This window comes from Pleuronectes platessa, chromosome 5 (assembly GCF_947347685.1).
Source record: "Pleuronectes platessa chromosome 5, fPlePla1.1, whole genome shotgun sequence".
Lineage (NCBI taxonomy): Eukaryota > Metazoa > Chordata > Actinopteri > Pleuronectiformes > Pleuronectidae > Pleuronectes > Pleuronectes platessa.
Window position 1 is genome coordinate 26,491,553 of NC_070630.1, and position 14,773 is coordinate 26,506,325.

The window sequence follows — 14,773 nt, forward strand, 5'->3', positions numbered from 1 at the left end:
AAGTCTTGAGCGTACTACAAACAGCTGCATAGCATAGTAGCCATCTGTGTACCAGGTTTATAAACTTTATAAACTTCTATTGCCACTCTGGCCATCCAGGTGGCTTGTGTTTATGGCCACTGTATTGGTAGGGCAATGCAAATAAGTACGTTGTAACACGCATAACACAGGACCAGATTGAAATCGTTGTGTATAAAAACTAACAGTGAAGGGGTGGAGACTTCTTTGAATGCTTTGGTCAATATTACTGCATTTAGACTTTCAGATTTAATCTTTCATTTATGAGCCTAAGAATCACATTTGCTTTGTTCCACAACCTTTAATTTCTCTTGTTTCGTGCAGACAGCAACCACAATCTGATAAGTCTAGGCTTTAATTTAATGGGAACTATGATTGTATGTTATTGTAACTTTCAGAAAAACTGTGGGTTGGTGATTTATAATTGGCAGAAATCAGCTGAGCACTGAGTAGGAAATTGATCCTTTAAGGTTTGATCTGTGTTTTGCTCATTCATCATATCAGTCTTAGGTTATTATTTTTCTCTTTTTTGCCCTGGCCTGACAGTATATATTCCACTGAGCAAACTTTATCCCTGTCTGACTCTCCTCTTTTCTGTACTTTCTCCCTCTGTGTTGTCGTAAGCTGGTTCAATAATGATGGCTTAGTTCAAGGTGACATGCTACACAAGGGGCTCCATTCTGCAGGAGCCAGTTTCTGTATTTCTTAATCTGCCTTACTGCAAAATGAATCCCCTCTTTTAACATGCTGGAGGAAACAGGAAGGACAAATTCATCAGCAATGTACGTCTGCAACCATTACACCTCATAATATCATATAGATTATTAAATGTTTTCTCTACATGTGCACAATAATGGATGGATGAATGCGACAACACGAGAAAGAGGATCCTCTTGACTGAACTTGACAATTTGTGGTCAGGACAGCCTGTACTACCATATTTCAACTGCAATTCCTTTTTCAAAACACAGTATTCGATTGGAAAGAGCCAAACCAACCTAAAGGCTCCAAATCATTGTAGAAGTAAAAACAAGCAAGGTCATGACCTTGAAAGCGACTGCACAGTGTGCAGCTCAAGTTCTCCAAACTCAGCCCGCCATATTCTAATTTGCCCCGCCAGAGTTTAATAAGGAAACCCCATAAAATGTTACAGTTGACGTACACAGCTAGCCAACTACGTGCATGCACACCTACTCTACCACAACAGACTGAATACACTCTGTGGGAAACACTGACAGTAGTAGAGTCATAAGGAGTAAAATTATGAAGCGATCAAAGGAATGTATGGCAGTGTCACAGAACACAGTCCTGTTCTTACATTTGCTTGTCATCTTGGGCTATTATTCTGCCTTCAGAAAAATTGATATAATTTATTTATACACAGACAAAAGGATTACTCTAAGCATAGAGGAGCTGCCATGGCAAAACTGAGGGAGTCAATTTACACAGTGAAGTGGTTGTGTTTACTGTCTGTGAGAGAAAGATTGGACATCAATTATGGAGAACCTGTTTTGAAGAGAATCAGACCTAACTTGATTTCAACTGCCCCATGAAAAAGAAGCAAAAATCAAGAAAATCATGTATGGTGATAAACTTGAATTCCATTACCCATCCATTCATTATCATACTGCTTATCCTTTTGAGTCTCACATGGGGAACTTAAGCCAATCCCAGCTGACCAGTGAGAGGCGGGGTACAACCTGAACAGGTCGCAGGGGGCATCGCAGGGCCAAAGACAAACAACCATTCACACCCTCTGTCAATTTAGAGTCTCTAATTAATCCAACCCCAATCTGCATGTTTCCTGTGAGAGGAAGCTCCCTGGAGACAACAGACACAGACATGGGCCGAACCACAATCCGAACTGGAAACCTTCCTGCTGAGAGGTGACAGTGCTAACCACCTTGTACATCTTCTATTAACTTTATACAATTCATTTACTAAGATGTTAATGGGACGTATGTGTTTCAGTTACCAGTTTCACTGCTGTGGCTGATTAATGTAAGAGATAAAGCAGTGTCAACTGTAAGAAAGAACAACATTCCTTTTTTTAATTGTAGTTTTGTTATGCGTGTCACATTGTGAATTTTAAGTAGTTGTGACACTGCAGCTAGTCTCTGATCTGCTGCGCTTGCTGAAGCGGTTTCTCATCAGGATATTTAGAATCAATACGTTTTCTGATTAGTTTAAAGATCTAAAGGGCAAAGTTTGTCAAAGAAAAAGTCAGTAAATCAATGTCTTTAAAAAAAAAAAGATAGTGGGTGTGTGTGTTGACACAAATGTGTGCACATCAACACCAATGCTCATGTGTGTCCTGTCCTACCTTCATGGTGGGCGGTGCAGTGCGGGGTGGTGAGGGGGGACATTCTCCCAGAGGCACAGTGGAGATGTTCAGCTGCTCCTGTTTCCTGTAGAGAAGATGACACAATAAAGAAGGTTTATTTATTGATGTTCCAGTCCATCACAATTGTTCTAAATTGTTCACCCGTCCTCTCAGGCAGACACACGATTCTTCCCTTATTTTCAGAGTTTGGATAAAGGACAATGTTATAGAATACTTTAATTTAACCTCAGAAGTCATTCTTCTCTCTAGAAAACAACTTCTGACCTGATGTTCCAATATGACTCAGCATGTTTGCAGGTTCTGCCTCTCCATAGGTCTGAATGCCAACTGAGTCGGTCCAGTTCATATCCAGTATAGGCCTGCAACCTAAAGATTATATAGGTTTTATATAGATCTGTATGTGAGTCAGCGAGTCTGCTGGAAATACACATTGAAGAGTTGTATCGGCTCTCCGGAGTCCCAGAGGACATCAAGGACACTTTAAAGAAAAGTCGTTTGGAACAAGAGGCCTCCACTCTCCTTCATTATGCTTTTTTCTTTGTGCCGTACTCAGAGGCATGAGAGCACATTAATGATGCCACATGTGAAAAGTTGAGTTGCCACTGGGAGACAGCAGGAGGATTAGCTGTGATATCTCTAAAGGTACAACTTCAAATATGATACATTGAGATGTTTTTTTCCTTATGCTGAGTAAGCTCAAGATTAACAAGAATTGTTACTCTTGATGAAAAAGACATGTTTAAGGTACTGATATTTATGGGTGTGTTAAAAACCTGGATCTAGTGAATTTAAATGAGGTTTCATGAGTAGACTCTTGGGCCTTTGCGGAGGTATGGGCTCTACTGAGTGTCATCAATTCCCATTTTTACAGTGAAAACAAAACTTGTATCAGGTTTTACAGGATGTGCACCATGTTTCCCTTCCAAGTGGAGAGCTGTAACTGATCACTTCAGATTGAGTGGATGGAAGAGCAGGATGAGAGATTTAATTGAGTGTTAATGTGAAATTGACACGCCCCTACTTTCCATTCATTCGCTGGAACCATAAAGCCCCTTCTGTCTTCTCTTATGCAGCATTGTGAATTGTTTGTGAGCAGCAAAGACACTTGATATTGCACAGTATGAAAATTGGAAAATAGTGAACTTGAGGCCTTCAGGAGTGGAGCCCTTGAATTTACTCAGGATTTCTCATTGACAGTCAACGTCACAGCCACAGGGTCCATTTTTACAAACACCAAAATAAAGATGGAAAAACACCAGACCAAGCAAGCCCGTCTCCTTTTGCAACTTCAGAGAAAACCCAAATCATGTTTAACCCTATTCCTCATTCTGAAAAAGAACGTAACAGCCATTGTTACGCACCTGGCCTAGGGGCGCCAGGCTGCACAACAAAAAAGACGGGAGACAACAGTTTCCCAATCAAAATAAGTATTTAATCAAACCAAACCAATCCAAGTGCTCAACTTATAATAAAAGTATGGGATGTGGAAGTCAGTAAGTCCGTATGGTGGAGTGTGTATGCATGAGTGGATTATAGGTGTGTGTTGTTTCAACATAAGTGTTGAAAGGTGTGCATGGCTATGGAGCTGCAAAGAACAGAGAGGGAAGGACTGGGGAAGCAGACTCTTATAGGGCGTTGGCACCCGGGCCCAGGTGCACGTCAATCACTCCTAATGACCAATTAAGTAGGTCTCTGCTCCCCAGTCCTAGAAACAAATGGAAGACACAACATACAGGGAACCGTCACACCATGTCTTTACCAGGCTCATCACTAACACAATACACCACTGTGTCTTTTTGATTGCGGCAGTGAATTACTTCGCAGTGACCAAGAGTGGGCAATGTTTGAATGAGCATCATAAGCTAAGAGTGGAAAAATATTTATTTTTTGCTTTTCAGTGATCTTTCAGTAGTCAGTAGTAACTGACTACTGAAACTGTCAGTAGGTGTTTTTTCTGACACTGACCAGTGCAAAATAAAAGCTTTTTCAGACACCGGTCCCTGTCCCCTCTTTGGCGCCCTGAGTGGAGCACAAGGACGACACCTATCTCACACCTGCACACAGAGAGATGCTGTTCGGCGAGAGTGTGTGTCCACGAGGGAGAGTGGAAGACGACAAGTGGCTATTGTCCTTGCTGCCTGGATTGTTTCAGGGGGAATGAAACAGCTACGTCACAGTGACTGACCTCACCCACAAATTAAGGGAGGGAGGGAGAGAGAGCTCTACTGGGACAGGAGGCAACAAAGACACAATTTAGGAAGAACAAGTCATGGATAAAGTGAGTCAGAAAGAGAGTCGTGTGGAGAGAGGAATAGATGAGATGTTGTTTTTTTCATCAAGTAAAGTAAATGCAACATCACAGCTGAGGTTAGACACTTTGGGATTAACACCATAACATGTTCCCAGTGTGAGCACACAAGGTGGTGTGCATGTTCTGAGGTAAGAAAGAACATCCTGTGCATGGAGGCGGCAGGCGACTAGCACCTCACTTTCATGCAGGAGAAAAGACAAGAATTTGTGTCTTGTTTTGGACTAATTTTTTTTCTAAATGTAATTAGGAAAAATTAAATCATGTTAACATTTAATAAACCAGGCAAGTCGTTTATAATGTTTCTCTCCTGAAGATATTTTCAAAAACCCTCTTCAAACCAGTGGGATTAAAAAAATATTCCATCCACTGCACGATGACAGAAGCAGAAATGACATAAGGCCTGGCTCAATTCATGGTGTGAACATAAAAATAACCTCTACATTTTCCTTGTGTCATATAATAATTGCTTGAAATAGGACACACAATGTTAAAAAGAGATTCTAATCTCTTTCTTATAAAATACCGTTTCCTCCAAATGCTTAGAAGAGTTAAAGGATTCTGGAAATTCTTTCAGAAAATGGGATTTCTACCTATTCCAAGTCAGTGAACTGTCAAACTTAAGATTTTGAGGCTGCTACTTTAAGGTAAAGGTTCAATTTTGTTGCTTTAAGGGACAAATGTGTGATTTATTTCATGAACTATTTTATCAGGTCTGTTCTGTTCATGCCTGCAGTGCTGGCTTGGAGGAAGCAAACACTTGGGCAGTGAAATGAAATGACAAGGTCAAACTGCTTTCAATCCTCTGGCTCTGAGGTGGTACAAACACAGTCTGGCAGAAACTTCCCAGCCGCTACAGCACACTTACATTATTAAAAATACCCAGTAAACACTGGCTGACTACACAGTGGCTGCTTAACTTTGTGTGACTTTCTCTGGCCCGGCAGTCTGCCAAGAGCAGGCAAGTCACCTCTGAAAGACTCACCCATCCAAAACAATAGACATGCTCTTTAAAGGATTTCAGGAAATAGCTGATGTTGGAGGACAAAGTGAAAGTCAGTTTAAGCATCTGTCACCTTGGGCTAAGATTAAGTGGTTGTGAACCTACTGGACAAAACTAAGGCAGATCTTCATTTACATCCAAAGATGTACAAGATGTACCTTTGTTGTAAAGCAGAATGTCATTCATCCAGCTTTCATTTCTCTGCTGCTAATTATGGTTGATTCAACAGTAATTATATCTACACAGTCATCATGTTTATCTAATGATGGCAGTAATCTGTGTTCGCACCAGTCTTTTTGAGAGGCAGAGGGATAGACACAGATGAAGGGAGAAACCGCGATACATCTTTGTTGTTGTATTTATTGATTAAACCCTGCAGATAAGATTGGGACAGCAGGACATTATGGCACAGGCATGGACACAGGGCGGGAAAGAGTAGGGAAGGAGAAAAAAATAGCGACAGCATCTTGCACATCCCCCACATGATGGACAGATCACAGGAAGAAGCGATAAGAGAATGGAAAGGGGGCATCAGGGCGATAGAGGATGTGGAAAGATAAATAATTGACGGAACGCTGGCGGTTGAACCGAGGGTTTCGGGCAAGAGCCACCCAGGGCCTCGCTGTTGCGCACTCCTGTTTCCAGTTAGGCTTAATATTTGTTATGAAACTTGATAAGAAGCCTGGGTCTTCAAGCTGATTGGCCAATTACACAACTAATGGTTTCTCTAATAGAGTTAATACAACAGTAATTGGACACAGAGAAAAGGAGAAAGCGGAGGGGCTGTCGAGAGATGGCAAGCACGTAGGGGGCAGGGAACCTAAGATCCCATCTCATCAACCCTGACGTACATTAAAGTCGACTGAGAATCAGGAAGTTGTGCAGCAGAATTCAATTGGACGTGACAGTCGCAGCTCTGATGAGCACTTTAAGAGGCTGATGTTACAGGAGACATGTAGGGAAAGGTGATGCCTGTTGCTTCATATAACTTTGGATAACTTCTCTTTTCTTAGACAGATTTTCTGTGCTACAGCCTCAGCTCTTCTCCCCAAGCTGACATTGCTTTGCATGCCCATGAATTGTCTAATCCGGATTTCACTTCTGCTGTAGCAAAACCCTTTCAAAACTCCCCAACTAATAGAATGCCAGGTGTAGTGATCCCCCTCGTTGTGGGTGTGTACAAAAAGCAGTGAGACTATTGAGGAAATAAAGCAAACTCCTCTGGGCACATACCCCCCACTTCTGTCGCCAACTCACTACCAATCTTCAAATCACTGCTCAAAACATGTTTTTACTGGAAAGCAATTCTAACATGCGACTTGTAATTATTTTCATAACAACACTCAGTGTCATAGGGTTCAAGTGTGATGTTCTTGATCTTTCTCTCTCCCTCTCCCATGGACTTTTGTGTGGAGCTTTTTGTAACCTCGTTTAGATGAGTGCTATACGAATAGTGATTATCATTCTTATAACACTCTCCCTACTTTTATGGAAATCCCTTCTGTCGTTTTTGCACAAGAAACAAACAAAGGGCCATGGGTTGAAACATAACCTCCATGTCAGAGGTAATGAATGAAGCTGAGGATTAAGACTTCACTTCAAACTAGATTTATGTTACTGTGCGGAACTAAGTACACAGACCACTAAAGAGTCTAGTCATATGATTGATATTGAGACAACAGGCCCCTGGGTAACCTGTTCAACCCACTACTGTCAAGCTGCATAGGAGCAAAACCCTGAGACACTAAATGACAACAAAAAATAACAGCCTACTTCTGTTCTTTGCTTTGTATATCTCTACAGTCATTTGTAGCCTTTTGTGTCCAATGGTGGTTGTTTTTGTATCTATGGTCATTCTTCATCCCTTCCTGGATGCTTTGTGTCTCTTCCCTTTGGTTTTATTTCTCTTTGCAGATGTTTGGTCAACTTTCCAATGACAAAAGGTATGCACTAAAACCAGAAACTCTTGACCGATAGCCCTGTGATCCCTTGGGCCTTTGAGCCCATTTGGCCTGTTCAGTGATTCATCCAGACAAGAAAGAAAGAAAAACTATAGTTAATCAGAAACTATAAAACTTAAAAGGCTGTTGAATTAACTAATAAATCACATCTAAACTAAATAAGCGGAGGGGGGGATGATTTCAGACACAGCCTAGTATTTGGGGTTCCATTCAGCAAACGTGTGACTGAAGGTATTCTGTGACATTATGAGCTGCATTAGAGAACTGTCACATCTCAAAGAAGAAATTTAAATTAATAACACTTTGCCTTGTTGTTCGTCCTTGATGCCCTCTGCACCATCAACTATTAGTGTTGCAGTTACAGAGTCCACGCCACAGAGAGAGGGGGAAAAGGATGCATGACTCAGCTGTCTGACAGGAGAATACTGGCATCCAGATATGTGTATAGGTCAGGGGAGCAATAATTGGGAGGCAACGACGCTCCAAGTCACCGGCTGCTTCCTGCGGGAACCTCTCTCTCTTATTGTGATATGAATAGATACAAAGATGGCAGCAGGAGAAAAGACTGTCCAGCCAGAAAATCTGCAACGCACTCATTAGCAACAGGCGGAAGAGACACAGACAGTGAGGGGGTGATGAGGAACAGGGGAGCAATGTGTCTAGAGAGAAGACACCAGAGACATGCTGCTTCTGTAAACTTATATATGAAAGTGTACAAAAGTAATTGGTCCTTCAACTACAGAGCTGGCAGCAAGTAAATATCCTTTTCATGGAGCCAATGTGCTGATGGAGTAGAAGAGAGGAAATGGACAATGTGTGTGTTTGTGAATGAATGTTCTTAGTAGTTCAGACTAAGGTTTGCGTTATACGTGACACACACATGCAAACAGAGAAGCTGAGCAGAGACGCTGACGGGTTTTTTGTTTGTACTCCTTTCAGGCATTTTCACATCTGATAGTCTGCATATAAAGATGGACGAATAGAAATGGAATAAAATATGAGGCAAAGAACACCTAAAATAATTGTTTTCTCAAAAATGGTTTCGGTCCTTTTAGTTAATTATGAATACACTGATGTTTGTTAATTTTCTAAGTAAGTTTGATTTCAATTAGTTATTTGATGCTATAAAAACAGGGTTAAACAACATGATTGCCCGCTGAGACAGAATCGGTATAATTTATATTATGGGCCATCTAGCCCTTATAACACCCCTTCAACCGTAGTGTATTCAGGACCCCCCTAAAAACGAAGGGATATATGGGAATTGGTGAATGCTTTGTGAACGGAAGAAGCGAATCAAGATGGCGACAGCTATGTAGAATTGTCATTTAAGTATTGAAGCTTGCATAATAATCATTAAAAAAATATCATAATCCAGAGATCAATCTGTCCCATCTGTCCTGCATTTGTCAGATGTGTCTCCATTATAATGTTAGTTGATAACGGCTGTTAATACAATAACATTAGTTGATATTTTTTGTAACAGTTATAACGTTGGTTGGCAGCTGATGTGTTAGCGAGTGGTGTACCACTTCCTAAAGGAAGTTAGTCTAGCCCTCTTCCCTGTGACTCTGTTTGGAACATTCCCAGCAAAGGGCACTTTCTATCCAGGGATAAGGCCAAGTGAGAGGAATTGGGACAGGGCATTGCTCTATGTCCCCATGAGGATGTGAAATTGCTGTATATATAGATTTAGGTCCCCATAACATGAGCAACACCTAGACCTCACACACAAACACACAAACACTCTCTCTCTCTCTCTGCCCCCCCCCCCCCCCCCCCCCCCAACACACACACACACACACCGTCACACACACTAACATATTCACAGAGACAGTACAAGCTGGTCAAAGGTTATCTACAGTAGCTTTTGTCTTACCTTTGAAATGTCAGTGTTGTTTTCTGTCTCATTGCTCAAATGGTGCTGTGATAGTGATAAAGGCCATGCTTGCCTCTGTGTCTGTGGTTGCGCTTCATGCAGTATGACCTCACTTTACTCTTACGTGATTATCATGTATTTGTGGATGAATAAACAAGGAGGCCTTTGATCTCATAAATACCTGTATAATCTCTAGGAAATGTAGTGTAAACTCACAGCTAATATGGTGTGAAGTAAATGCTCCTTTAAATGATAAATTGTTTTATTTTCAAGTAGAGACCACAAATATGGACGACTCATCACCATTTTCAGCCATTGTAAAAACATAATGGAGCCGGTGTCTGCGCGGTAGTGATGGTGGACTGGAGCTGATGTAATCAGGTACACACGCTCACCCAATTGCGAGTCAGTCTCAGCTGTCAATCATGATGCTTAACCCTATTTTTACAGCATCAAAACTTATTAATACTGAACCTACTGGAAAATAACACGTGACCATCCAACGTTTGACACGTATTTTGGCTTTTTAGTTTGGCAGTAAGCCAACAGGGGGCGGTCAACATGATTTGGTTTCACCTCTGGGAGCTGTCCAGTTTTATATAGAGTCTGTAATATACAAGTTGTTCTCAGAAGATGTGCCACTCTATCCTTTTCAAAAGCATTTTTGAATCAAGCATCTTCTCTTCAACTGATTGTTGAACATTGTCAACACTAGACAAAGATGGTGAGGTCTTAACATCAAGTATATATGTACACTCATTGTACACTTAATACAACAGACAACTGCCTCCATGTACTCTGGCTCTGCCAGCCAATACAACATTTCTGGGAACAAGCAGCAACTCCACTGTTTGTATTCCTTGGCTGCAATATTAAATTATTCCCTTCTGTATGTACACTTGGTATTCTGGAGACACTCCACACAAGTTCAAAACGGATCATAACACCCCTACTAGTAGCCCTACCTATCGACAAGAAAACAAACATAAAGGGAACAACAATCAGCGCTACAAAAAAAAGTTTGAAGAGTTCAATAAAGTCTATTCAACAATCCTCAACTCTCTCCTATTGCTGATGAGTTAATGCAACAAACTATATGTGAAAAGTAAAATGAGGTCAGCATAAAACTTGGAAGGAAGGAAGATTTCCAAAAAGGAAAGCAGAGAAGGAAAAGGGAAAAAAGAATGGAACAGAAAAATGTATGCAACTGGAAATGTTTATAAATAGAACAGAAAGACCACACTATCCTTTAAAGCCCCATGATTAAAACCCAAACAGCACTTGTTTTTTTTACCTCTCTTCATTTATTTTATCCTTTTTGTTTTTTGCTTGTTTGGCTTTATATTATAATTTGTTTGTTAATTTTAATATTATCATTATTATTACCATCATGATTTATTTGTATGTTTTGTATGTTTTGTTCCCTACGGAAGTTTATGTCCTATGGCGCTGCACTGCAGTGAAAACATAGCTGACTGACATCATACCACTCTCTCTGTCACATCGCTGGAAATGCCATAAATCCTGTCTAACCCTATTCATTTTCCAGGATCCACTTCCTCTTTATCATTGCTCTATCTCACCCAGTCTCACTGACTCGAGTCAAAGGAGAAAAAAAGAATAGATCCGTCAGATGACATTGAATTCTTCTCTTCTCAACCAGCTCCACCACTTCAGACTAGCTGATAAATACGCCAGAGGATAAAGGTCCCGGAGTAAAAGAACAGGGATGTTAAGACAGAGAGGGAGAGGAGCAGAATAAATGGATGTCAAACAGATCGCTGAAAGAGAGGAGGCCACAGAGCGAGGCATGGGGAGGGAGAATAAATGAATCTGTGCAGACTAAAAATAGCACTCTCAATCTCCAGTGTGGAGCTGGGTAAATAGGGCTGTCTTAGTTGGGTCTCTGGGCACTTGTTAGAGACAATACTATCTCATCCGTTACACCCTGAGACAAGGCTGACACTCACACACACATATTTGTACAAACAGACGGCAAAGAGAGATGTGAGTTCAAGTGCAATCAAACGTGTGCATGTTTGTGTGTGAGAGAGCCAATACTTGCGGCCCCCCACGACTTGGTAATCACAAAAGGAACGACACGCACAAGAGGGCGAAAAAAAGGGAGTAAGAGAGTAGAAAAAAGGAAAGCACGGGGAGACAGAGGAATGGAACTACAAATGAGTCAGTGAATAAAAAGTGGTTGTGTGACACAGCAGGAGGAGGGTTTAAGTGCGAGAGCAGGGAGGGAGCAACAAGACAAGGAAAAACTGTGTAAGGTGTCCAGAGAAGCACCACTTTAAAACATCTTCTGTGGTTACCCTGCTGAACCGGGTTTTTCCCTTCACACAAGTGCAGATGATTCATCCTCCATCTGGAAAACATCACCTGGATTTAAGGGTTACCTAAACAGTGTCTCAATGTTTCTGTCAAGTGGGAACTTGAATGAGAAAAAAATTATTCTATTCAAATGAAAAGGAAAATATAGCCTGTCTTCTTCCTTATACAAATGAACAAGCAGTGATGGTCCAATCATAGCTTAGCAACTAGTAACTAGATGCAGCAGGTCAGTCAAGTTTTGGATTTCTCCAAAACTGTTGAAATAAAAAGTATAACGATGTTTTGTGGGTTTGGCGTATTTTATTGTACATGTTACTTCCCCCGTCTGGAAGCTGCAGAGTTGCTAACTGACTAGGCATTTCAGAGGAAGCCAGCAGGTTATTACTGCTGTCGCTTATTCAGCCCTAAGTATTTATCCAAACCCATGTCAACTGCAGGACACAACTACAAATAGTTCATGTCTGAGATTATCCATGAATTGGTCTTATCCTTCCATCGATTATCTATACTGCTTCGCCTCTAAGGGAAGCAAGCCTAGAGTCTCCAATTAACTTAAACCCTTCTGTATGTCTTTGGACTGTGGGAGGAAGTACCTGCAAACACCTTTATATATACAGTCTATGGCAAACACACAGACACAGGCAGAACATGCAGACTCCACAGAGGCAAACTGGGAAATGAACCGGGAACCTTCTTGTTGTGTGGCGCCAACATGCCGGTCTAAATCTGAGCTTGTCTATTTAAGAGAGACACATCTCACCATCACAGTGCATGAACATGCTCTTCGGAGGACGCCTACACTCACTTTGTATCTCTGATACTGTTGTTACGACCTGTCCCAAACATCTTTATATCAAGGGCCCTGCAGATTTGCAGATTTATAATAGACCAACACAAACTGTTTGATGACATTTTCTCTTAAGGGACCACAGCTGTTGTGATAATTGCAAAACTGTCACACCAAATTAATCTTTTTCGTCCACAGGGAAATATGCAGTGAGGGTTTTAAAAACAAAATAAAATCAGAGGACTGGGACATTCAGAGAAAACTGAAAGGACTGTATCAAAAGACAAAAAATAACTGGGAGAGAAAAAGATCATATGAAGTGACAGCAACTGCAAATACTTGGAATGTGGAGGCTGCTATATAAGAGTACAAAAGGTCAGAAGGTGAGTTATTAATGTGGTCTGTGGTTTGTGCACCTTTCCCACCTGATATTTCTGTGCAGACTAAACTGAAAGGTTTGAAGGTTCAGATGAAACTTTGCAGGACCTGACTCACCCCGACTGCTGTTTGTCGTCACATAAGCGATTCTGTTTCTGGCATTGTAAAGCTGTTTATGTCAGTTGTCGGTTATTAGACCGTTTCTATAATCATCAAAGCAGGAAAAACATTCAAAGGTTTCTATTTTTTTGAGGATGAAAAGAAAAGATGCAGCTTCACATTTCCTTGATCTCATTGGATATTAAAAACACAGTTTCTTGCCCGTAGCAGTCACTGAGTGGTCGTTGATTTCCACCAGCTCCATTTCCTCTCCCTTAATAACAGTCACTGCAGCAGCAGAGGACAACTTTATAAAACCAATTCTCCTTGTCCTTAGTTTTTTTACATTTAGCAGAATGAAGGACCTGTCACACCATGACCCCAAGTCTTCCTCCACAGACTGGTGATCTTAATCCACCCAATCAAACCCATGTAGGCTGACTAACAACCATATCCTCAGTACCTTTTACGGGTGTCTGCTCTCATCTTAACTTAGGAGGACCTTGTGGGGTGCCAAAGAGGGATTCTATTTAAAGGGAGACTCAACTTCACCTGCGAGTCAACGTGACCTGTTGAGGGGTGCGTAATGTGTAATGTCTATGATTATATCTTAATTATTCTTTTAATGATATGCAAGCTGACAGAGAAAGTATGTCGCTCACTTTGCAAAAGGAGACAACCCTTGAGCGTCTACGCATTCACTGGCATGTAGCCTAGCAAGATAGACTTCTGAACATGTCCATTGCGAGAGCATGCAGTGTGCTAACACAGGAACACAAGGTAAGTGCTAAAGTTTAAAATATGTGAATAAACAGGCGGGAAAAATCAATGGTCATGCAATTAGCCTGGTTTGCGTTAATGAAAGACGTGGATCACCCTCATTGCAATCTGTAAACTATGTTGAAAATCAGTGTCTGAGAATGCTCCGTAACTAATTTGTTTCTCATCCTTCAAACTAACCACCAGTCCTAAACCAGCCATGGTACCAGTCCCAAAGCACACTCAGCAATCTTCAGAGGAATCATTCTGCCAACACGCCTTTCAACTTTAGACACAGGATATAGAAAAACTGCCTGGCCAGATATATTTCAGTAAAACAGTGAAATTCATGTCACCAAACTTTGGAGCAACAGACATTAATTAATATCCTACTAACAAGAATTATCTACTTCAATACCTTTACAAAACCTACATTTACACACTTATAAATGATTCTTAATAGTGTCTGCGAAACACCTAATGGTGCACAGGGTGTTGTGCACATAACATGTTGGTAATGATTGATGCATGTACGCAGAAACATGTCTTGTTTGTGTGCATTTATTTTGATTGTTGATTCTTATAAGTCGTTTATGGGCTGTATTGAACATTTTAACAGTCATTTGCATAGAGCTCCTATTCGAATTGTTTTGAATTCAATATATACAGTCTAGAGGCCACGTCTGAAGTAGTTGCCTCGTAATCCAGCAGAGGGTGCTCATTATCAGCTTGACCTAGCAGTAGCTAACATGCGTTTCATGTCAGATTTGTTCAAACTAGATTAGTGGAAAAAGTGACAACCCTAGTTGCTTATCAGAGTGTTCAGCCGGCTGGCCTAGCTTGACATATGGTTAGGGGAGAAAGGGGGAGTAAAGATCACTTATTAACATGGGCACT

At 41.1% G+C, this 14,773-nt stretch overlaps 1 protein-coding gene across 3 annotated transcripts in view; it reads right to left on the reverse strand.

Moving 5' to 3' along the window:
* Nucleotides 1-14,773, reverse strand: part of rap1gap2a (RAP1 GTPase activating protein 2a) — a 78,366-nt gene that overhangs the window by 20,993 nt on the left and 42,600 nt on the right. For all 3 annotated transcript variants that reach the window (XM_053422427.1, XM_053422426.1, XM_053422432.1), the window contains one exon: nt 2,342-2,426. In XM_053422427.1, coding sequence (XP_053278402.1) covers nt 2,342-2,426 — 85 coding nt within the window. The remainder of the gene's footprint in view (nt 1-2,341; nt 2,427-14,773) is intronic.